Source organism: Haliotis rufescens, unplaced genomic scaffold, assembly GCF_023055435.1.
Source record: "Haliotis rufescens isolate VD_foot unplaced genomic scaffold, xgHalRufe1.0.p SCAF_16, whole genome shotgun sequence".
Classification (NCBI taxonomy): domain Eukaryota; kingdom Metazoa; phylum Mollusca; class Gastropoda; order Lepetellida; family Haliotidae; genus Haliotis; species Haliotis rufescens.
The window spans coordinates 2,514,464-2,540,169 of NW_025963846.1; the positions used below are offsets into that span (position 1 = coordinate 2,514,464).

Sequence of the window (25,706 nt, forward strand, 5' to 3'; positions counted from 1 at the left end):
TGAAATCTGATTTTTTTTCTCTCAAAAATTTGAGTCGGCGGGTCCGTAATCCGAAAAATATAAAACGCCTGGCCTTAAATTCAGGTTCAGATCAAGCCATTATCTGTCAATGCCAATTCTTGAACACTAGTTTGGCACTGTTTTGTACAAAGTTGCACATTATGGAAAGACTTAATCTATATTGCCCACGACATGTCATATTTTTTCATTCTTGTCAAAATGAATTCATCCCATCTGTGACTTCAGGGAAAATTCATACATTACAAGTACGAACCTCTATGAATAATTCAACTCTCCATGAAAAGTGCTTGAAGGATGTATGGGGTCTGAATGTAATGTATTTCTTTAAAACTAGGGAATTATAAAATTCTATTGTTTGACAGGCATTACTTAGAAGTTGACGGATGACAGAGTAGACACAATTTATTGATAACAACTTCTTTAATTACTGTAAAGGCGACGTTTCGGTATAGATCCTGTCTTGCTTGACAACAGTATAAGGATCCATTCCGAAACTTCACCTTTTACAGCCCATAAATTGTGTCTACTTTGTTTTAAGATCCTAATATGTAAATCACACTTTGTGAAACAGGTACATCTGGGTTACCGTATTCGACCCTATAAGCGCCCATGTTCCAATAAGCATCCCCGCCCCCGGTTCCTGAAATTTATATCGTAATTATTTCGTTTTAAATGAAAATCGTCCGGGAACCAAGGTTTCCGGATATTTGAAGTCTGCATGACTGTATTCTGTTTATTTTAGATATTTGTGACTTACTTAGGGCTTACTGATGAATTTACGCCAATTTGACTCTGAATTGGTCCCAATAAGCGCCCACCCCTTCTGTCTTTATTTTAAGCGCCCTGGGCGCTTATTGGGTCGAATATGGTAATGTGTATACTGTGCACTTTATTTACAACAAATCTAAATATATATATAAGAGCATCATTGATAGTTTTCAACATTGTACAATGTGTTTACTTCATTTTGATAACCCTTTAAACAAAATTTTTGACATATTTTCCACAATTTCTAATTAGACTGGAGAACTGTTCAATAGATCAATTTCATTTCATTCACAATGTTTAAGACAAACCCTAACCTAATTGTGAGCATGTTGACATTTTCAGAAAGCATATATGCAATCATAGTACCATTACTTCAGTGTTATCCCCATACAGTACAACAAATTGTGTAGCACCACGAACGCACACAAAGATTATTGATCTGGCACGACCGAGCTTGTATGTCGTCTTGCTTCGCCAACGACAGTGCTGCTGTTCATTTTCAGAGTGAAAATATGACTGGTAGAGTATGACTTATTGTATTAAACTGTAAAGCCCCTGAAAAATGGATTTTGTAGGATGGAGAACTTGCTAACCCCACACACAAAAACTTTATGAATTTAGATTTTTCCGATACCAGACTTTTGAACTGCTTTGGAACATCAAGTGACCAGGGGCCTGCTCCACAAAACCATCTTAGCGCTAAGATGACAGGAACTATCATACTTTAACATTGACTTCATAGCACCCAGGGCTTCATTTCACAAGCCATCTTAGCGCTAAGATGACAGTAACTACCAGACTTTAACATGGACTTCATAGCACCCAGGGCTTCATTTCACAAGCCATCTTAGCGCTAAGATGACAGGAACTATCATACTTTAACACTGACTTCATAGCACCCAAGGCTTCATTTCACAAGCCATCTTAGCGCTAAGATGACAGTAACTACCAGACTTTAACATTGACTTTTGACAGTCGTAGCATCCAAGGCAACTTTTACAATGCTATCTTAGTGCTAAGAGACAATTGTAGCATTAAGACGAGAGTCCTAGCATCAAGGGCCTCCCAATGAAGAAAGCAATCTCAGCTCTGCTACAATTGTCATGGTGCTAAGATGACTTTGTGGAACAGTCATCTGTTGTGAAATGGAATGAACTTTAATGCTTGTCATTGGACAAAACTCAATCCTTGTCGGTTGGACTTCTAGTAGGACTCATCTGCTTCACCGTTTATCAGACCGCCTCCGTGGTCTAGTGGTAGAGCGTCCGCCCGGAGAGCCAAAGGTTCGGGGTTCGATCCCCGGTCGCGTCATACCAAAAGACGTTAAAAGATGGTACTTGTTGTTACCCTGCCTGGCGCTCGGCATTGAGGGGCTAAAACAAGGACTGGTCGGCTCGGAGTCAGTATACTGTGTCTGTCTGAGTGGGGTATTCATGTTAAACTGCGGCATGGTATCTCAGTGAGCTAGCACTATAAATCGGCATCAGTCCGGACTAATACAAATACAAACACAAACACACACACACACACACACACACACACACATGCACGCACATCACTATACAAGTGCAATAATCTTGGACGCAACGTTAAACCCCATTTCACCTCACCTCACTGTTTATCAGCAGCACATTGTCACGAAATATGTTGCTTGCACTCTCGATACACGACAGCTAATTGATAACCATGGATTAAAGATCAGCAAAAATTCAACTTTACGCAATAGAAAGTATCTCTTTACAGACAAAATGTCCAAAATGGTATCACTTTTCAGATACAAGATACAATGGTTGCCAATTTAACTGCAGATTACATCACGCTGCATGTGGATACGTGACAGGGGCAGAATCTAACATCAAGCTGTGCCAATCACTCGTGGAGTGAAGGGATGAGCGAGGTGGGCTCGACACTCATTGAACAATATTTCAGTTCTATCAATGTGTGACACGAATCTTAGACATTCAACAATTTCGGTGAACCCACAATGATGGGTTGGTGCTGCAATATAAATCTTTTTTATACAGAGCACTTTTTCCTGTTAAAAAAGGGTACAGATTATACTGTGGAAACCACTTTGAACTAAAAGCTTTGATGGTATTAGAGAAGGATCCCAGTAAGAAATATCAGAGTGACTTTCCTTTACTTAACACTCGAGGAAACAATTTTTTTTTTAAATTTTTTAACTTTAGGCATTTTTTAAAGTAAAGATAGGCGGAAATAAAAAAAGAAGTAATTTGTTTTTTATTTTTTAACTTTCGGACTTTGAAAGAGCGGTGCATCGATAAAACAAAAAAAATTAAAATGTCGCCTAAATGATCGTAGGCAAGCATCAACTTTTCTGACATACGATTTTTGTTGCAATTTATTTTTGCTTAGTGGTCTCTGAAAGGTACTATTAGGACCAAGAAAAAAAACATTACTAATATTTTTACTTAAGAAATTTTACTTTCCTTTACGTAATGATAGATTATCAAGGATTTCACTGTCACCAAAGAAAGACCTCATAACAAGTTTAGTCATGTATACATTCAGTGAGTTGAGGTGATGTGATGGGTGAGGTGTGAGGTGAAGTGTGAGGTGATGAGTGACGTGACGTGACGTGACGTGACGTGAGATTTAACTTCACGTTCAAGATTATTGCACCTCTATAGCAACATGCATGCATAACATGGCACACATGTGTGGCTTATCTATCCAATCGACCATGGAGGCAGTCGTTACTTAGGCAGCCTCCACTGTATCTATTTACACAAGGTGTTAATTGTGGGTTAATAAGGTGTTTTACATGTTTGTTTTTACTCCAGGGCTGTATAAAACACATTGGCATTACCAGAGACCTGTCAGTGAAGATGCAAATTCAATAAGTCCAAACAATCCTTATCTCCTAGCTGTGTGGCATGTATAGGTAATTGGTGTCAATACTGTCAAAGAGACTCTGTGTTGTTACGCACAAGCTTCGAGTGATTCCACATTGTCGGAACATAAAATAAACACAAGCTTTACAAAACGTGTTGGAATTTCGATGAAACTGATCGAATGAAGTTGCCGGGAGCTCAGATGTGTTTGTGTACGTTCGTAATGTGATTACACGCTATTGATAAAATATAAATGTCTGACATTTTGCTACCATTCAATATATATGATAATGATATAGTTGCTAGACAAATTTCTTTGAGTATTGAAAGAATTATATAAACTTTCAACACAGTGTAATGGCATTTAAAATAAAGGCGTTTTCAAGCCTTGTACATACATCGTTACTAAGCACAGATATTACTATACACTGACATTCAGTAAATGTAATTTAAACCCCGAATATAGTTCTGAGAAAGCCAAAACCTCATTGTGATTCCAGGGATTGATGGTTCCTGACAACTTATGTTTGTCGTTAGAGATTTATCAGGTCGTCAGACTCTGTGACTTGGTTGTATTTCATCATACTCTATTGGTGTGGATAGTTGCTCCTAATATCAATCACTGGTTTGTATTGTCCAGACTTTGTTATTTACTGGTCTGTCATATAGCTGGAATACTGATAGTCTGGCATCAAACAACACAACAGCAAAACGAAGAAAACACAGATCTCTTAGAAAATAAAAGAGTATTTAGTGAATTAGCGAAGCTTTCAATACACACCTGTGAAGATCTGGGATAGAATAGATCTTCAGCAACCCATGCTTGCCGTAAAAGGCGACTATGCTTGTCGTAAGAGGCGACTAACAGGATCAGGTGGTAAGGCTCATTGACCTGGTTAATGCATGTCATTTTATCCCAAATGCGTGGATCGATGCTCATGATATCAATCACTGGATTGTCTGGTCCAGACTCGATTATTTACAGACCGCCGTCATATAGCTGGAATATTGCTGAGTGCGACACTTAAACAACCAACCAACCAACCAACAAATAAACTTTCAATACAGCAGCAGTGTCACAATAAGGGAAATAAACGAAAAGCCATCATGAGATTCTATCCATCTGCATAAAGAACCTATATGTTTCAGCATAACAGGTATTAAAGAATCTCACCCGAGTGTCTCTTAATATGAGAGTGAGAGAGTCAGTATAGTTTTACGCCGCTTTTAGCAATGTTCCAGCAATATCACGGCGGGGGACACCAGAAATGGGCTTCACACATTGTACCCATGTCGGGAATCGAACCCGGGTCTTCGGCGTGACAAGCGTACGCTTTAACCACTAGGCTACCCGACCGCCCCTATTAATATCAGATATACTGACACAATGTTACATCAACGAATGTTGATATATTTGAGATCGAAAGACCAAAGGGTGAGATTCTATTTATCATTGAACATCATTCCTTCAATTTTTTTCAGTTTTTAAACAGTTATAAGCAGTGCCTGGAAAAGTACAGCTAACCAACATCAGTTCCAGCTTCATCAGTTTCATCAATCAAAGTGATGTCATTTGATTGTGTCATCATGGTAACCAATGACATCACAATGGTCTTTAAAGCATTGTGATGCAATTTCACTGCAGCGATATCTCCAAAAATAGATCACTTGACTTCACTCACCCAGGCGATATCTCCTGTCGAGGCCAGTTTTGGATGATAAAACAGTTTAACCTCAAGGTTAACTAACCAGCATCCTACTTTTATAAGAAAACCGTCTAAATGCTAATACAGATAAACAACATCAAACTGTCACTCAAACCCTCACTAGATAATTCAATGGACTAAAAAATTATTAAAAGACAAGAGGCCTCTATGAGGTGAAAGCCATCATCTAGTTTTGATAGTACTTTCCCTCTTTTTAACTTGCCATACATCATTTCAGAACAGCCAATTTAAAATCCTTTCAAAATTGATTCCAAATTCCTCCATGGAAACCAGCACCTCTCTGCTGCCTATCTCCCCACCGAAACATTTCAGTTTCCATGTTGGAATTGACAGGATCAATCACTATGATGGACGAGAGGATCAATTTCATCATTCTACATCTCTTAAGAAATTACAAGCCTGAGACAAGAAATAGTCAATAGCACAGAATATTGTTTTTCATATCCAACGATATGACGCTTTTTTTTATAACCAGAGATTAACCTTTCACCTTATAATCTCTCTGGGCGTAGGAGGTCATTTTCGATTTTGTTCTTACACATTTCAGATAATAGACTTACTTAATAAATATAATGAATCTTGCTGAAATCCAACAAGCTTGAGAAATTTATCGACAAATATGGAAATTATTATTTTCTCAAGTAGAAATCAATAAAACCTGTTGACATAAACATGAAAGGTAAGGGACTGAATGTTTTTCCTTCGTGAACTCCTGCAAGAATTTATCTCCCAAAATAACTGTTTTAGTGAACTTTGTCAGCACCGAAGGCACAGTCAATGTATTTGACACCGGTTTTATTTTGCAGAATCTGCCAGGCATGAAGTTACTTTCATACTGCAATACCATGAAGTATTATTTCCATATTGTAAAATAATACTTTTGACATAAGGGTGAGTGAGTGAGTGAGTACGGTTTTACACCGCTTTTAGCAATATTCCAGAAATATCACAGCAGGGGACACCAGAAATGGGCTTCACACAATGTACCCATGTTGAGAATCGAACCCGGGTTTTCGGCATGACGAGCAAATTCTTTAAACCACTAGGCTACCCGACCGCCCCTTTGACATAAGGGACTTGATTGACCTTGATCACTTCCTTCCATCTGGGCCGTCTTGTACGTCTTCATGCTGTTCTTCAGGAGTTTGTTTAGATTGAAGAAACAGCTATGTTTTACGACATTCGTTTGAAACAGATAATGGCATCTTTTCTTGTGTCTTTCATGAGAGAAGAAACCAGGTACCATAAAAAATGAGGTTTAAACAATGGCTTGGTCACTGGCAAGGTATACTAGAGAAAGTCCGTTTTGATCAATGTAAAAAATATTTTAACAATACGAGATCCTTTTAATATTCCCTGGAATATCATAAATGAAAAAAAACACCAAAAAAAAACCATACACATATTGTTAGCAGTTTTATGAAACACTGTTTCAAATTTATTTTAGTTAGTCTGCTTGGTTAGGGTTATTTACGTAATTACTACTTATTATAATAATAACCAAGAGGCAGCTCCAGTCTCGGTGCAGGGTGTGGCTGTACTATATACTAGTAATGTGGCCATAGTATTGTGTCACCAGCAGTCTGTACAGGGCAGCACTACAGGCCAATGAACTCAGTTCCCCTGTTTTAAGGCAGGACAATAGCCCATTCACCTAAGGTGCTGATTTTACTGTGCGGAGGTGTGGCCCTTCCAATCCTTTGATCTTTGGTTCAAATCCCAGGTTTGCTGTAATTAAGATTTGTCATGATCATACGACATCATGCTTGAAGGTTTCTCCAAAGTAGTAAAAGTCAAAGATCTACAGCACTCGACTTTCCTCCCACATCAAGCTGAAATGCTGGGAAATAATTGGAAAGCTGCTGTTCATAGTGACATAATATCCAACTCGCTCTCACGCACATGGTCTTCAATTCTCCATGACCTATCACCGTCAACAAGGTATGAGTGACGATTACATGCAAATGCAGGCCCCCTTAACATAATCTGATATGCATGAATACACCATGTGAATGATGCAGAAGATGAGATATCATCCTCTATCATCAAGGGTATTACATCTCCATTAATTTATGATAAATACCCTGGACCCATTTGCCATCAAAACTTTTTTTCGGAAGAATGTTATTTTCTTCATCCCTGCCATCAGTAACTTGACAAAAAGCTTCTCTCACTCATGAGAGCTATTTCATTGGTTGGTTATTTTTAGCATCATATCATTCAGATCATACCCCGTGAAGATCAGGGTTAGAATAGGTCTTAAGCTACAGTGCTTGTCGTAAGAGGCAACTAACGTGATCAGGTGGTCAGGCTCGCTGACTTGGTTGATGAATGTCATCGTATCCCAAATGCATGGATTGATGCTCATGACATCAATCTGGATTGTTTTGTCCAGACTCGATTATTTACAGACTGCCGTCATGTAGCTGGAATATTGCTAAATGTGGCATTGAACAACATCCAAACAAACAAAACAAAGGTATTGATGGAAATGGCTCCAGGGTATTTATTATAATTTACACCACATTGTATATTGTTTAGGCTGGTCGTTATTCTTTATAACAACCCTGGCATGCAGAACTTGCAGAGGTTGGACGATTTGATTGAGACATGAGTGGAGCGAATCTCGGTTTTGAGTTGGTTAGCGGCCTACCCCAAGAGTGATACAGACTTTCAAGTTGAAAGTCCGTATCACTCTTGAGGTGGACCGCTTGAGTATTTCAACACTCGAGGCGTCAGCATAATGGAGATATTATACACCATGGATAATTAAGGATGGAATATCACATACTAAGGTCACAGCTGTCAGATCAATCGGGCCTCAAGCCAGGCCAAATACAAATAGTTTGCAAGGTTCATGGTTAAATGAATAGTGAAAAAGATCATTTGCGCTACCATCAATTTGGACAATATTTGATTCTGACTTGTCAATCAAAGACTTCAAATCACAACCACCTCACATTGGTTTGGTTTGGTTTGGTTTGTTGTTTAACGCCGCACTCAGCAATATTCCAGCTACATGATGGCGGTCTGGAAATAAGAGTCTGGACCAGACAATCCAGTGATTGATATCATGAGCATCGATCAACGCAACTGGGATCGATGACATGCTACAACCAAGTCAGCGAGCCTGACCACCCGATTCCGTTAGTCACCTCTTAAGACAAGCATAGTTGCCTTTTACGGCAAGCATGGGTTGCTGAAGACCTATTCTACCCCGGATCTTCACGGGTCTTCTCACATTGAAACAAATGATTTTCTGACATCACTTCGGAATCTAACGTTCCTGGAAAAGTATCTTCGTTTCAATCATTGTCAGTACACGTTTTCAAACAACAGTATGTACACTTTTTAAAATTAGCCCACAAAATGTACAACAGTATTCAAACTATGTGTAACAATACATTTTGGGGTGGTAAATTAAACCATAATAAATTTAACAATCAAATTGGTGTGGATAAAATCAACAGAAAATCCAACATTACATTGAAAACACTGAATGCTTTTTTCCTAATTTATGTGCTGTATATCAATCCTTATGTTACCACCCACTTACATCGCACAATTTCATTTGAAACACTCAAAATTTATGCTTGAACATGACGCAAAATATTCATCAATATATCGTTTGATCCATATCTTATTTTAGTTATATATATGTATCACGGGATATTTTACCAGGTTTATTACCTGATGTATTCAGTAACTTTTCTTAGGTTACCGTATTCGATGTAATAAGCGCCCCGCTATTTGTTAATATATTGGCTCGTGAACAATCCCAATTAGCACCCCTTTTGATTGATGAATGTACACAAGACTTATTTATTCGTGTATAATACGCACTCGTGTGTTATATGCACCCTTAATTATGGGCAATCAAATTCTGGAAAAATATATCTGTTGTATATAAACATTTCAGGCTAAAAACATTACTATTCTAATAAGAGCCCCCTATTTCTAATTTTGAGAGCGCCCTGGGTGCTTCTTACGTCGAATACGGTATGTGAATTCAATTTTGAGATTGCATAAATGAGTACTTTATTTCCACATTCCAATGACGAAGAAATGGGCCCAAAAACAATCAATATTTATTTCATCATAAAAAAAAAAAATCACACGTATAAAATTTTGATTTCTGAAATGGATCCAATTTTTCTTAGGTCAGCCTCCCATTGATAAATGCATAAAACTGATGAACCTTTCCGTGTGGGGTGACTTTGTTGCAAATCCAATACTTCATTCAGGAACCTCTGTAAAGATGCAACAGCCAAAAAAAAAACTACATACATGCAAATATTTCTTTAAAAAGTTGAAAGTACATAAAAAACTTTTTTTTTTCCAGGTTTACAATCACACTGAAATGTCAACTTGACGAAAATACTCTTAGTCAATTTCAAATCACGAATATGATTTTCTTTACAAACTTGCCCCTGAATAATGGGAAGTGACATGTGTATTTGAAAACTATTATCCCCCATCGACTTCTTGGTTACTTTCTTGGCAAAACTTTGAAAAATCAATTTGACATCCTGTGGAGAGAAACCTAACTGACTGCAAACAAGCTCTGAAGTGGAAATGAAGAATTGATTTTTACCATTTATTTTGACAGTACACAAACTAATCCGAGCCCCTATGGGTAAATACCACACTGGAGAATTGCATATGTTTCAAATTCCTTCAACCAGAAAATTACCAAAAAAAATATGTTAACAGTTCACTGAAATATTAGATTGTACTGAAACAAATTTCACCCCCCCCCCAAAAGTCTTTAACTTTCTTTTCTATACCAGTCTTTGCCAAAAACTTTGGAGTCTACTGGCCCAAAGATAGCTCTTAACACCACTTTCAGTATATTTTGGCACTAGTACATGGACGATTATTATCTTAGTCGACTAGACTGAACAAGATATTACTAGACACAGGCTTCGGGCTAGTGGCTAGAGTTACGGAGTTAAATACTGATTTTTAGTATGTTTAGTCATGATGTAAATCATAGAAAATGTACAATACACAGTGGAATACTTGGGGAGCTCCATATCTATTTTTAACACAATGCATTTCAGCATGTGGAATCATATGTCATTTGTATATATGGTAATAATCTTTTAACGCTTTCCAGGAATCCCCATTATGTACAGTCAGAGTGGCCTCTTGCCTACGCGGCAATTCAAGTCCCATAGCTCTGTGTAGAAATTCAGTTTGGGCTGTTTTTACATTTTTTTCTCTTTTTGTTATCAAAAAGTATTAACTTGCAAGATGTAGCATGGGACTTTATTTTGGGTCATGATGTCAATAAGCTAAAGAAACTGTGTATTGTGTATAAAGGCCACGCAAGCATACAGAATACAACTCGAGGGTCACCGCGTTGTTGTGAGTGAGTGAGTAGGGTTTTACGCCGCATTTAGCAATATTCCAGCAGTATCACGGCGGGGGACACCAGAAATGGGCTTCACACATTGTACCCATGTCGGGAATCGAACCCGGGTCTTCGGCGTGACGAGCGAACGCTTTAACCACTAGGCTACCCGACCCCCCCTGTTGACCCAGTAAAAGATTAAGGGTTCAGAGAATGATAAACAGTAATAGCATGACACTCATTGATCTCTTGATTAACACTGATAAATACTGTCGCCATTGATATTTTCTTCTAATGACAGAATGTGGTAATTTAAAATGCCGTTATCAGATGATCGGTATTTGCAGATCTACGATGTTAATAATAGGATTTCTAATGTGAAAGGAACTAAGAGAAATCCACACTAAGATGTGCCTGTACTAAGATAGGGGCAGAGAAATCCACACTAAGATCTGCCCGTACTAAGAGAAATCCACACGAAGATCTGCCTGTACTAAGAGAAATCCACACTAAGATCTGCCTGTACTAAGATAGGGGCAGAGAAATCCACACTAAGATCTGCCTGTACTAAGAGAAATCCACACTAAGATCTGCCTGTACTAAGATAGGGACAGAGAAATCCTTATACAACAATATGTTCCAGTTGTATTTGAGATGGCACACAAAAGTCAAAACAATTACTGGTTACATTGCTGCTTGGGTCAATTATGAAAGAAAGAGTAATTAATCTATTAACACTCATCACTGAACTACTGTTATAGGCAGTCTCCATGGCAACCCAAAACTGACCACTGAACTACTGATGTCACAAACCATCTCCATGTCAACCAAACAGAAACCCTACTGAACTCCCTCAAATACCAACCTCTAACAAATTAGAATTTGGTGGAAACCTTTAGGAATGCAATGCATAAAAAGGGGCATCACTACCTCGATCAGCTCACTGTTTCATGCCGTTTGTCTCTCGTACTATTTTATATCCCATCATTGATACAATCTGAAGTGCATCTGCATATACCATTATCATAAGAAAACATGAGAGCACTTTTCAGAGCAATTTCTCTAAAACAGGCACATTATCCAGGAAGTGATAACCCTTTACCATCAGAGTCTATACGACTGGAGCCATGGTCGTGTCTTGCTCTCCTGGTTTAGGGGGAGGACATTTTGTTCCTACTGACTGGGTAGTCAAGATGCAGAATCAATTTGGTGATTACACAAGGGAAAACGTCCACGGAAAATAAGACTCCAGGCGGGTGATTGGCTGAGCATCCTTGATCTCTGTCACATGACAGATTGTATAATCATTGCTTTTCGGTTTGGAGAGTCAAGCGTAAAAATAATGTTCAGCTCCAATTATCTGACTGACCATATTCCTGGAGGCGAACCTAACAACGTTTGAGGCATTGTTATATGAGAGGATCGATTCTCACGATGTCAATCACTGGATTGCCTGGTCCAGGCTCAATTATTTACAGACCACCATCCTATAGCTGGAATATTGTGGAGTTAGACATTTTCTTTGTATGTTTATGAACAAAATATGTGCATTTACAAGAATGTGGATTTCAAGGAACTGCTTTTCTCTTGTTCACCTCTATGATCTGCCCTACTAAGATAGGGGCAGAGAAATCCACACTAAGATCTGCCCATACTAAGATAGGCGCAGAGAAATCCACACTAAGATCTGCCCATACTAAGATAGGGGCAGAGAAATCCACACTAAGATCTGCCCGCACTAAGATAGGCGCAGAGAAATCCACACTAAGATCTGCCCATACTAAGATAGGGGCAGAGAATCCACACTAAGATCTGCCCGTACTAAGATAGGCGCAAAGAAATCCACACAAAGATCTGCCTGTACTAAGATAGGGGCAGAGAAATCCACACTAAGATCTGCCCATACTAAGAAAGGCGATGAGAAATCCACACTAAGATCTGCCCATACTAAGACAGGGGCAGAGAAATCCACACTAAGATCTGCCCGTACTAAGATAGGGGCAGAGAAATCCACACTAACATCTGCCCGTACTAAGATAGGGGCAGAGAAATCCACACTAAGATCTGCCCATACTAAGACAGGCGCAGAGAAATCCACACTAAGATCTGCCCATACTAAGATAGGCGCAGAGAAATCCACACTAAGATCTGCCCGCACTAAGATAGGGGCAGAGAAATCCACACTAAGATCTTCCTGTACTAAGATAGGCACAGGGAAATCCACACTAAGATCTTCCTGTACTAAGATAGGCACAGGGAAATCCACACTAAGATCTTCCTGTACTAAGATAGGCACAGGGAAATCCACACTAAGATCTTCCTGTACTAAGATAGGCACAGAGTTTATGTATGTTTATGAACAAAATATGTGCATTTACAAGACTGTGGATTTCAAGGAACTGCTTTTCTCTTGGTCACCTCTCCCGTGCAAATCCAGGGTAGAATAGAATAGGTCTGCAGCAGCCCATGTTTGCCGCAAGAAGCAGGTACGGTTGTAAGAGGCAACTAATGGGTCAGATGGTCAGGTTTGCGGACTTGGTTGATGCATGTCGTAATATCCCAATTGCTTAAAAAGACGCTCATAGTGTCAGTCACAGGATTGTCTGGTCCAGACTCGATTATTTACAGACTGCCATCATGTAGCTCGAATATTGCTGAGTGTGGCGTTAAACAACAAACCAACAAATCTCATTCATCTTTTATGTCCATAAGTGTTAAAAAAAAACAGAATCATCATCTGTTTATGTTGAGATTGTTTGGCTAATGTTGACACAGCATTCACAACCCTAAAGGGGCAAAGGTGGCCAAGTCGTCTAAGGCGCCGCGATTCGCTGTGCAGAGTTGCGTCCCTTGGGCACACCAGAAACCTATGACTGTGGGTTCTAATCCTGGTTTGCCCCAATTATGTTTCTAGGTTTGTCAGCACCATCCGTGCTCGTGGGTTTCACCGAAGTGGTAAACGTCTGAGACCTGCAACACTTTGGGCTTTCCTCCCCCATTAAGCTGACACACCGCGATATGACTGGAATACTGTTAAAATCGGCGTTAAACCAACCTCACTCACTCACAACCCTAAAATATCAATATGTAACAGCACGTCTATGTTAGACATACTTGCAGGCATTTCATTGACAATATAATGAACACAACATATACATCAACTATAATTAAAAATTCATTGATTTTGCTCAAACCAAAGATTTTTTCAAAAGTAAACAGGAAAATTGAACTACAAGGTATATTGAATATTCCCAACACAACAAAGCTCAATAACTTTGTCGGTGCAACACAACTCCAGCCGACATACACTCGCATAGTCTGACTTAATTGTAACATGGCATTTAACGATGGGTTCAATATTATCACACTCATAAAAGGACGTGCTTGCACATGTGTGTGAGGCTGTTTGTACTAGACTAATGCTGGTTTCGGAGTGCTAGCCCGCTGAGATTCCATGCCACAGCTTAACATGGAAACTCTTCTCAGACACAGTATACAGACGCCAAGCCGACCAGTCGTTGTTTTAGCCCCTTAATGCCGAGCCCCAGGCAGAGTAAACAACAAGTACCATCTTTTAACGTCTTTGGTATACACGGCCCGGATGATCAAACCACCAGCCTTCCTCGCCACTAGACTACGGAGGCAGCTCCATGACTAAACTGGAATCTAAAGGCATGAATGTGACGGACTCTATTTCGAAAAAAAAAAGAGTCCTTCACAATTTAGGGCTTGGAAATCTGAAAATAACTAATAGACAAGGAGTTTGCTCATCTTTTTCAAATCACAGACAGAGAGTATCTACATCAAGAGGTCTGACAGCATTGACTTTCTCAAAGCAGCTTTGAAGTGTTCCAGGAAGCATTAGCTATTGTTGTCACTCGAGTCCCAGTTTTTTCCCTTTGAAACCTCGCCATGTGAGCCTGTGGAAGCATCACCAAACCATGCTACTGTAACCACTGTTGGAGCAAGTCTGGTGTTAAGGCGGCCTTCAATTACAAGTATTGATTATGTAACCTTTGATCACTCCCCTTTGACAATTTGTAATGAGGAAGTAAAAGCATAGAATGGACCACGTTGACAGAACTAACATCTTCTTCTTATGGAGGAAGTAGTCTTCACTTAGGCAACATGCAATAAAACATGCACTGCAAATGGTAGCGACATGCTGGGTCTGGTAATGGAATTTTCAATTTTAAAGATTCCTTCTACATTTTTTAAAATCTTCTTTGAACAGAATATTATTTCCTTTCGTAATACTTGCAAAAAAAACAAAAAACATCCGATCGTTTCGAATGGAAACACAATCTTCCTTCAGGTGCACCTGGAGCTGATTTAAAATTTTGACTTGAAAACATGGAATGTGATTCGAAACATGGAGCACTGATATAAAGGTCCATTGGTGGAAGGATTGGCAAGAAACTATCAGCAATTCTTTAATTATTGCCCCCTGCGAGGGTATCGTAAGACCATGTCATTCAAAGAATTTCTACATCTCCTACAGTTTTAATCATATAATATTTGGTTTTTTTTATAATTTTCGGAATAGCATGCATACAATGCTTAAGGGATGGTGCAAGTCCTGCTTTGTTTGTTTGTTTGTTTAAACGCCCCACTCAATATTCCAGCTATATGACGGCGATCTGTAAATAATCTAGTGTGAACCTAACTATCCAGTGATTGACATCATGAGCATCGGTCTACGTAATTGGGATACGATGACATGCATCAACCAAGTCAGTGAGCCTGACCACCCGATCACCTCTCAAAGTACATGTAGGTTTTGAAAATTAGGCAGTTAACCAATAGCAAATGAAATTGTTGCACTCTGTTACATATTGGTATAGTATTAATAACCATATCAACTGCATGTGTTAAAAATTTACAACAATGTTTCATATAAATGATCACAAAATGGAACATATTAAAAGTACACTGACATCATTGTAGTATTCATTCATAAAAGGCCAGTGTGTGAGTTAAAGTTTAAGTCGCAATAGCGTTAATTCAGCTAAATGGTGAATGTTCTTGTTTGTTTGTTGTTTAACGCCGCACTCAGCAATATTCCAGCTACATGACGGCGGTCTATAAATAATCGAGTCTGAACCAGACAATCCAGTGATTGACATCATGAGCACCGATCCACGCAATTGGGACACGATGACATGCATCAACCAAGTCAGTGAGCCTGACTACCCGATCCTGTTGGTCGCCTCTTACGACAAGCAAAGTCGCCTTTTACGGAAAGCATAGGTTGATGAAGACCTATTCTAACTCGGATCTTCAAAGGTGAATGAGATAAGATGTGGAAATTGTGTCCTTTACAAAAGATAATCTATTTACTTACTGAATTCAAAGTACAATCATTTCCAGCTTGCTCCCAAACTAGCAGAGGTTACAATACCTGCTCATCATTCCATCTCTTTTCAGCCATCTAATATGTAAGTTCTGGAGGTCAAAGTTTACAATTTGGTTTAGAACGCATTTCTACATCTCTGAAGATTTTTCCGTATATCATCCCTCATTCCTAGCCTCCAAAATATGTATACCGGTACGTCTTTAACCTTGAATCAAATTTCAGAAAAAAAAAGGGCAGCAATGTCTTTGGGGCCACCATCTTGTTTTCGAAACACCTAACCATTTACGCTGAAGACTAAGGTTTGATTCCCGACATGGGTACAATGAAAGACACAAGAAAAGATGCCATTATCTGTTTCAAAACAATGTCGTAAAACATGGCTGTTTCTTCAATCTAAACAAACTCCTCAAGAACAGCATGAAGACGTACAAGACGGCCCAGATGGAAGGAAGTGATCAAGGTCAATCAAGTCCCTTATGTCAAAGGGCGGTCGGGTAGCCTAGTGGTTTTAAGAATTCGCTCGTCATGCCGAAGACCCGGGTTCGATTCCCGACATGGGTACAATGTGTGAAGCCCCTTTCTGGTGTTCCCCGCCATGATATTGCTGAAATATTGCTAAAAGCAGCGTAAAACCGTACTCACTCACTCACTATTTATTATCCTCGGTTTGTTGGTCAGTATACCCAGTGATTATGTTTGAGACAAATGACATCCTCACATCATCAGGATTTTATCAACATTCTTGAAAGGATATTCTTCTATATCATTGCCACATTTGAAAAGTACCTCTTGGACATTTCGGACGACAATCACTGTCCTACAAAATGAACCAAACAGCAACCCAGCATCCCTATGCTTGTAAGTTTCACAGAAGTAGTAAATCACATTCAAGATTCCTCAAACACCTGACAGCATCACACACACCTGGATAGGATTAAGATACCGTTACCATGGCAATAAACCCATCACTCACACATTCCATAAACCCGACCGACTCCTGTCAAGCAACAAGTCCTAACTCAGTGCAAAGACAACTTCAACAGCTGTCTGTCATTCATTGTAAAATCATTCTATAAAACAGTATCTGAAATGTCCTACAGATCTAGTTCAATGGGAGTCACAACAATAAAAAGACAAATAAAAAATAACAATACCCCAACAGCCAATGACCGTTAAGTATCACACTGGTGCAAACAAACATGGCTATTCGAAGTGACTAATGATTTCTAGCAGACAACACAAAAGCTACGAATGATTTCAACCATGTCATACACTGAGCATTCATTATATAACTTGTGAATGCAATTCAAACTAAGCCATCGGAGCAACAGCAAAAATGTCTACAGATGAAAACTGGACTAATTACACTTTACAATTAGTTCATGTTAGGATTATGTTGCGTTGAAATTTGAGAACAGAAGACAGACAAGTTATTAAAAGCCTAACGTTTAATTGTTAATGATCGAAAACGATCAATGACAGGGAAGGAGGCGGTGGCTCCCAGTGAGGAAACAGTTGTTCACTCCAGGAAGGTATTGACCCCAGTGATCAGCAACCTTCTAGGTGTTAACAGACCGCAATGTGTTTTGATGATTTATCTTGAAATCTTCAAAAGTCTTTTTTTAAGTGAGTGAGTGAATGGCTTTGGAGTGAGTGAGTGAGTGAGTTGGGTTTAACGCCGCTTTTAACAGTATTCCAGTTATATCACAGCGCGTCAGCTTAATGTGGGAGGAAAGCCCGAAGTGATGCAGGTCTCAGACGTTTACCACTTCGGTGAAACCCACGAGCACGGGTATGGTGCTGACAAACCTAGAAACATAATCGGGGCGAACCGGGATTCGAACCCACAATCATAGGTTTCTGGCGGGTCCAAGGGACGCAACTCTGCACAGCGAATCGCGGCGCATTAAGACGACTGGGCCACCCGTGCCCCCAGTGAGTGAGTGAGTGAGTGAGTGAGTGAGTGAGTGAGTGTTTTTATGAACATCTGAACATATCTGAAATGTAGAAATAAAAAAAAGGGCATGGAAAATGAACCTACGTTTTGCAATAATGCTCACAAATACCATGACTGTGGGGAAATCTTTAATGGTGGTAACTTAGAAAACATACGTTAATATAAATAACAATAGAATATCATCTTCCAAACTATCAACCTTACATACTTTGTTACAGAAAAAAAACATTTCAAATAATTACCTCTACTGTAATCAGGGTCTTACAGGCCCAAAGTAAACAACCCTTAATCATAAATAACTATAAAAACAGCCTAATATAACATTGTCAACACCACTTAATTACCTCTGTATTAAGCAAGCCTAGGCAGACCCCTAATTATTCAGGGCTATTTGTCTAAAACAATAGATATCAAATTGCTAGGCAGAGTCAACGTATAGTTGATTCTAATCCAATTTGCAAAGCTTAAGGTTCCAAATAGTCTGAAACCTCACATTACCGTTATACAAATGTTAATACAATATGGTTGGTTCACACAAGCTATCCTTGCGTAGATTGGTGAACTTTCCCAAACCATTGGTATTCCAAAAGAAGTGTTCACAGACTTGCTCTAGTCTTCCTAGGAACGTGCTCAGTCCCTGGGAAGTCTATGTATGCTCACCATTGTCGTATTTACCTGTTAGCTACTTATATATATAGTATGTTCATTAGAGGTGTAACGATACGGGAGGGTCGCGATACGATACGTATCACGATACAGGGGTCGCGATACGATACGTATCACGATACAGTGTTTACTGGTACAAGCTAAGCCAAGTTGATGTCTTTCTGCTCTCTAAAAGATGTGACAAGTACAGTTGAAGAAGATATAAGGTGTTTATTTACTGTTATAGCAAATTGTCAGCAATACAGTATGTTTTACTGAAACAACAAACTGGCTTTGAAACTGTTAAACGTATTTCATGATTAAAAGTACTGGTAAGTAAAACTGTGTTATGAAAATATTGTATGTATCGCGATACATGCTTTCCAAATCGATGCATCGTATCGTGGGCTGTGCATCGGGATACAATACTGTATCGCCGTATCGTTACACCACTAATGTTCATGTGAATACTTGTCTCTTGTTCTACCTGGCTAAGCTACCCCCTTTAGTCTGAGTGAGTGAGCGAGTTGGGTTTAACGCCGCTTTTAACAGCATTCCAGTTAAAATCGCGGTGTGTCAGCTTAATGTGGGAAGAAAGCCCGAAGTGATGCAGGTCTCGGACGTTTACCACTTCAGTGAAACCCATGAGCATGGGTATGGTGCTGACAAACCTAGAAACATAATCAGGGCGAACCGGGATTCAAACCCACAATCATAGGTTTCTGGCGTGCCCAAGGGACACAACTCTGCACAGCGAATTGCGGCGCCTTAGACGAATGGGCCACCCGTGCCCCCCCCGTAGTCAGAACATGAAAGTATTATCCATCTCAGTAAAAAGGATCGACAGAGGCAAACTGCTAATCATCTAGCCTTCGTGAAAAACATTCACTGAGTTTGAAGATGGGTCATCTGATTCATCTAGTTTGCACAATTTGATTCCAAAAGTCATACCTAAAACGCTTCATGGGTGTCCTATGCCACATTTGTATACAAAGTGTATGCCCTTATAGATTAAAAACTGACAACTTTCAAAAACTGAGATCACAATTAACAAACATTTATTACATTATATTTCATTGAGCTGCACATCTTATAAATGTTTAAAGCAAACAAACACTACATAATCAGAAAGACATCACATATTTCTAACATTTTTTTTCGAACATGTAATGTCGACTTATAAAGTTACATAAAGTTCTGAAAGTCATTAAATGGTCACTTATCCTGAAATTCTGTCAACGGTCATCTTGATTGACGACCTGTTATTTCCACAAAATGCATTGACACCAAACCTTTTAACCATCGTACATTTTTTACTAAATCACTGAAAAGCTAGCTTTCTAAAAGCAGCTTTTGCAGACATCAAAGGACTTAAATATAGCACAACTCACACACAAAAATAAGTACTTTCAATCTCATCAAAACACAACCATATCGGCATGCTGTTAAGTGGGGGGGTTGTATATGGAGTCTTTATTACCAATACAAAATGAATCATATATCTGACATTTTCCATTTCTGAATTGAAAATTTTAATCATAAGTTTCATCGTTATTGATCCAACTTAACAAAGAGTTTGCTTTTAAACAGTCACTGAGAGCATTATATCCAAACTGTTATTTTCACAGAGACATTTAAATATGATTGGACTGCTGGTGTTGGTGCTATTTACATCTATACAGTTGCTATGTATTTCTGTAACTTCAACTAAAAATATCGAAACAAAAAATTCCAGACCTTTGTGGAATAAGATAGTTTTTGGTCAACAGATTAATATTGACTCACATCATACATTTCATGACAGGTAATATTCAAAATGTTTAAATGTTTACAGATCATGTAGGTGTTGACCTGAAACATCAAATATGGACAATTTAACCTAAAAAGTTGTATTTATGGTGTCTATTTAAAATCAGGACCCCCTAAAAATTCAGCTGAAAGACTGAATGGCAAACCTAATATTGGACATTTGGAAAATTATTCGGATTTGTGGGTTTTTTTCACAAAAACTTCTGAAATATCTTTGTTATTGTCTTGCCTGGTTACCTATTATAAAAAAATTCTTTATTTTGATTCAGGCATAAAACAGTATCATTACACAATATTATACTAAACTGTTGGAAATAAAGATCAAAAGAACAATTAATCAGATCTTTTTACAATTAAACTGAAACAGTTTTCATAAACCTATAATACTACTTCACACAATATGGTGACTCTCAATTCAATCGCCTGCAATGAAATTTGACATGTTTGAATCTCTGCTTATTAAGACTGATAAGATGTATGTCAGTCTTAAAACTACCAGAAATCTCATCTATCTTGTCTTTTGAAGTCTGTGCCAGAACAATTTTGTCTTTATAGGTGAGGTGAGGTGTAATGGGGTTTAACGTTTCGTCCAAGATTATTGCACTTATATAGTGATGAGCATCCATTTCATCTTTTAACATCTATTGGTATGACACGGCCAGGGATCAAACCCCGAACCTTCCGCTCTCCAGGCAGACATTCTACCACTATACCACAGAGGTGACCGACACATAGAAAAAACTATGTAAAATTCAATTATGTTCCAACTCACCAGACAAGTGGACATGCCATGCAGAGTACAACTGCCCAAGAGAAAATTAACCAGACCCAAGCTTCCTACCTTATCGCATCTTCAACAGAAAGTTAAACAGACTCACAATTCAAACTCAGATCGTTGAACAGTGAGTGAGGATGTTAGGTTTTATGCCCCTTTTAGCAATATTACAATGGCGGACATCAGAAATGGGAATCACACATTTTACCAATTTGGAGAATCAAACCTGAGCCTTATTCATGATGAAATAATGCTTTAACAAGTAGTCGACCCTACCATCCCATTATTTGTTTGTTTGTTGTTTAACGCCACACTCAGCAATATTCCAGCTATGTGATGGCAGTCTGAAAGTAATCGAGTCTACACAAGACAATCCAATGATCGACAACATGAGCATCGATCCACGCAATAGGGATACGATGACATGCATAAACCAAGTCAGCGAGCCTGACCACCCGATCCCGTTAGTCGCCTTTTACGACAAGCATAGTCACCTTAAATGGCAAGCATGGGTTGCTGAAGACCTATTCCACCACGGATCTTCACGGGCACCACCCCATTAAACCTTATTGGAAACATAATCCACAGAAAGTCATAGTCATGCTTTCAAACAATATCTTTAATAGAAAATTCGCCAGACTAAAGCTTTCAATTTATAGACAACAGAAATTAACCAGGATTACCTTCCAATTCAAATTGTAAATGGAAAATTTACCAACTCACCAATCCAAATTGTAAATGGAAAATTAACCAACTCACACTTCCAACCAACATAGCCAACAGAATGTTAACAGACTCTCATTTCCAATACAAAGTTGACAAAATATTCACAAGACTGTCACTTCCTACCAACACTGCCAACAGAAAATTAACCCACTTCCACTTCAAGACTGTATAGAAAATGGAAAATTAGGTAGATTCACGCTTCCAACCCAAATAACTGACTGAAAGTGAACAAGACTTTCACCTCCAACCCATCCACTCACACCGGACAGACTATAGACTGCACATACCCTCCGTCAAGAGAGTCTCTTATTCAACTATACATGAGGAGTTACCAGTTATAATTTGTTGAAAGTCCCTAATTGTACACAAATATCAGTGCTGTAGGTCTGTCTGGAGACATTCATCAGCACAGATCTACAAAAAATATTCACCAGGGAAGCTTTATATTCGTACGGGAAGTAATCACTCTTTGGGGAAATGCATGGTATGTGAAGCATTACTAATGTTTTCTGGAGAACTGTGATCAGAATTGCCTGTTCACAGAGCAGCCAACTGTTTCTGGCCGTCTCCTATTGCTATAACAATTGTGTCCCAGACGATGCTAATGACTATCCTTTGAATATCATTATCATCAAAGGACGTAAGGAACTAATTTTGATGAGAGTCTTAACAGTTTTAGAGACAATTCTTACCATTGATAAAATCCCTGTGCACGTAAGCAATGTCGCAATCTGAAACAACGTCATCTGTCTCCTCAACTTCTTCAGCTTTCAATTCAGTTTCCATGACAACAGGAATGCCTTCCTTGCATGTCAAAGAACAATCACTGGTGGTCACCCTAGGTGTGTGGGGCACTTCCAACGTACAAACACAGTTTCCAGTTTCATCAAAACCCTCAGTGGTACATTCCTCCACTACAGAATTCTCCATAGTCACCATATTTACATTTTCTTTATAACCGTGTGGGCAGTGACTTATACAAGGAACTGAAAGGGTAATCTCGTTTGTCACAGATTTAATCAAGTTTCTTCCTTCCCCAGATCTCTTATGTGGGTAAAAATTGGCACCAGTGATATCAGGAACCCATCTTTGAGTCTGACAAGAGGAACAGGAGTGTGTCGGGTTTCTGGTTTTATCACTGACAGTGTGATTATGCTTAGCTTTGATGCTATCTCCAGGTTCAACTATCGCAAGACTGCTGGCACGGACGGCGTATGTTTGATGGCTGATTTGCGGTAGCTCGCCTGCCTTGTCAATGGGGGATGATAAATCGTCTCCATAAATGTCAATCTCACTCCCATCTCTTGAATGTTCTTTGGTATGTGCATGAGTTTCGATAAAGTTTCCCAATCCAAAGATCCCTCGGTCCCAAGATTCATCTGTCGTGTGAGAATAGGAACAAAAGGCAAGCTTTCGTTGAACACTTTCAATATGAGATCTGCCTGAAATTCCACTTGCTCCTGCAGACGGTGACACCGAATCTTTGAAGTGAACTTCATTACATGAACATGAAGTAGATTTGCAGTCCGCTCCTATACATAACACTTCAGCACTTTCCGTCCTTACAATGCAATTTAAATGACGGCCAATACAATCAGGACGATTTTCCCCCACTTTGCCCAATAATTCAGTATTATCAACGGTATTCCTTAACTGAACATCTTGTTTCTCAGATGAAGACTTATCTATTTTGCCATGGCGAAAAGGGCCTGGAGAAGAATGGCTTTTGGTACTCCCTTTCTCATACGAAGTGGCTGATGATAATAAATAGGTCTCCTCTTGGACAGCTAAAGTTGCTTTCGGAAGTGTAATCGAAAAATCATCCAGTTCGTCTATGGTGGCTTTTGGTGCACGTATAGGTGTCGTTCGATTGTCACGCAGTTCTGAAGAAATAATTCTGGTGTGAAATTCTGAGCACAGTAAGGAATGATTGTCATTATATTCATTTTTCTCCGATCTAAACTGATAAGGTACTGGCGCCACATCGGCGCATACAATCTGTTGGAAGCTTGTCGTCGTCTGCTCCTGAGATGCATCCGTGGATGGTAAAATTGGCGCACTTTCTGAACGCTGTATGACAACCTCGGGCTCGATTTCACACTTTTCAATTTCCAAAGTTGATCCATCGCTTGACAGCCTCACAGTTATTTTAGACGTCTTGTACCCGGGGGAATTATAAGTCGCAGTTGTTGTAGAAAAGTCACTGAACTCCGTTGACGGATGACAGGCAGCCAGTGATGTAGAATTTTTCACCTGGGTTGGAAACCCGCCTGGTCGCACTCTTCTGGAAAACTTCCCCGAACCGAAATGGGCTCCAAATCCACCTCCCATTGCCTCTGCCGCTCGGATTTTACTTGAGGCATGCTTGCTCGGGCGGCATCCCATTCCACAACCCCAACCAAGGCAGGACGGGGAAGGTTTGATACACCGCGGCTAGCAGCCGACGCTTAGCCATCGGTAGATACAGACATATCGATTCGTTGACAAGCGCACTACTTTCCTAACCACGAATGACGACCAACTGAGTGCTGAGGATTGATTCTCAACTCTGCATCTCTGATTTAGAATTTCAAGACTCAAACGCCGTAGACCACTCTTTTAAATCTGCTTCTTCTTCTTAATAATAATTATGGAAGATTCGATTTCAACAAAGGGAAACGTCGACATTGGGTCTCAACCTAATGCGGAGAGACAGCTGTTTCTATGCAGCCTATGGATTTTGAGTTAAGGGGAGTTCGGGGAAGCTTATTTCATTCGTTGTGTAAAGCACGGAATGTCTATGGTAAATGGTGTATGACACTGATTCAGACTTGCGAAAACTATAAGTGGATATGACGGATACGACCTATCCCTTTTTAGTGCAGTGTTATGAAGTAGTATTGAGGAACTGGCGGGTTCAGATGTACGTTTTCTGAACACAACCAGACCAACAGGTTAAAGATAACATTGCACAGGAGTTGAGGCATTTATCCTTAACCGCCCTTTCCCGTCTGAGTGCAACAGACGTGTCTACATTTGACTTTTTGCATTTAAAAAACATGATCCACGTAGCGGCTTTAGACACTTGAGTGAGTGAGTGAGTGAGTTGGGTTTAACGCCGCTTTTAACAGTATTCCAGTTATATCACGGCGTGTCAGCTTAATGTGGGAGGAAAGCCCGAAGTGATGCAGGTTTAAGACGTTTACCACTTCGGTGAAACCCACGAGCACGGGTATGGTGCTGACAAACCTAGAAACATAATTGAGGCGAACCGGGATTCGAACCCACAATCATGGGTTTCTGGCATGCCCAAAGGACGCAACTCTGCACAGCGAATCGCGGCGCCTTAGACGACTGAGCCACCCGTGTCCTCTTTAGACACTTGACCGACGGTGCCATAAAATGTTTAACGGATGAAAATAGTTCGCGTTTATACACACGTATCATTCAGTGTTAAACATTCCAGAATAATCTTTAATACATTCGTGGGCTTCTCGACAGGTTTATATGTTATTGAAAGTTATGATCGGTTGATTATGTTGTGTCTGTTCGTTTGTTGGGGAACGCCGCACTCCGCAACATTCCAGCTATATGACGGCGGTCGGTAAATAAGCTGGAACCTACAATCAAGGGACAGACGTGGACATCGATCATCCACACAATTGGGATGCGGTAACACGCAAACAACCAAGTCACCAAGCCTGACCACCCGACGTATTTAGTCGCCTCTTG

At 39.5% G+C, this 25,706-nt stretch overlaps 1 protein-coding gene across 2 annotated transcripts in view; it reads right to left on the reverse strand.

Annotated features, from left to right (window-relative positions):
• The window catches only part of LOC124144884, a 126,163-nt gene extending 101,676 nt beyond the window's left edge, over window positions 1-24,487 (reverse strand). For both annotated transcript variants that reach the window (XM_046514498.2, XM_046514499.2), the window contains exon 1: window positions 22,688-24,487. In XM_046514498.2, the coding sequence (XP_046370454.2) occupies window positions 22,688-24,380 (1,693 nt within the window). In that variant the 5' untranslated portion in view covers window positions 24,381-24,487. The remainder of the gene's footprint in view (window positions 1-22,687) is intronic.
• Window positions 24,488-25,706: the final 1,219 nt, after the last annotated feature.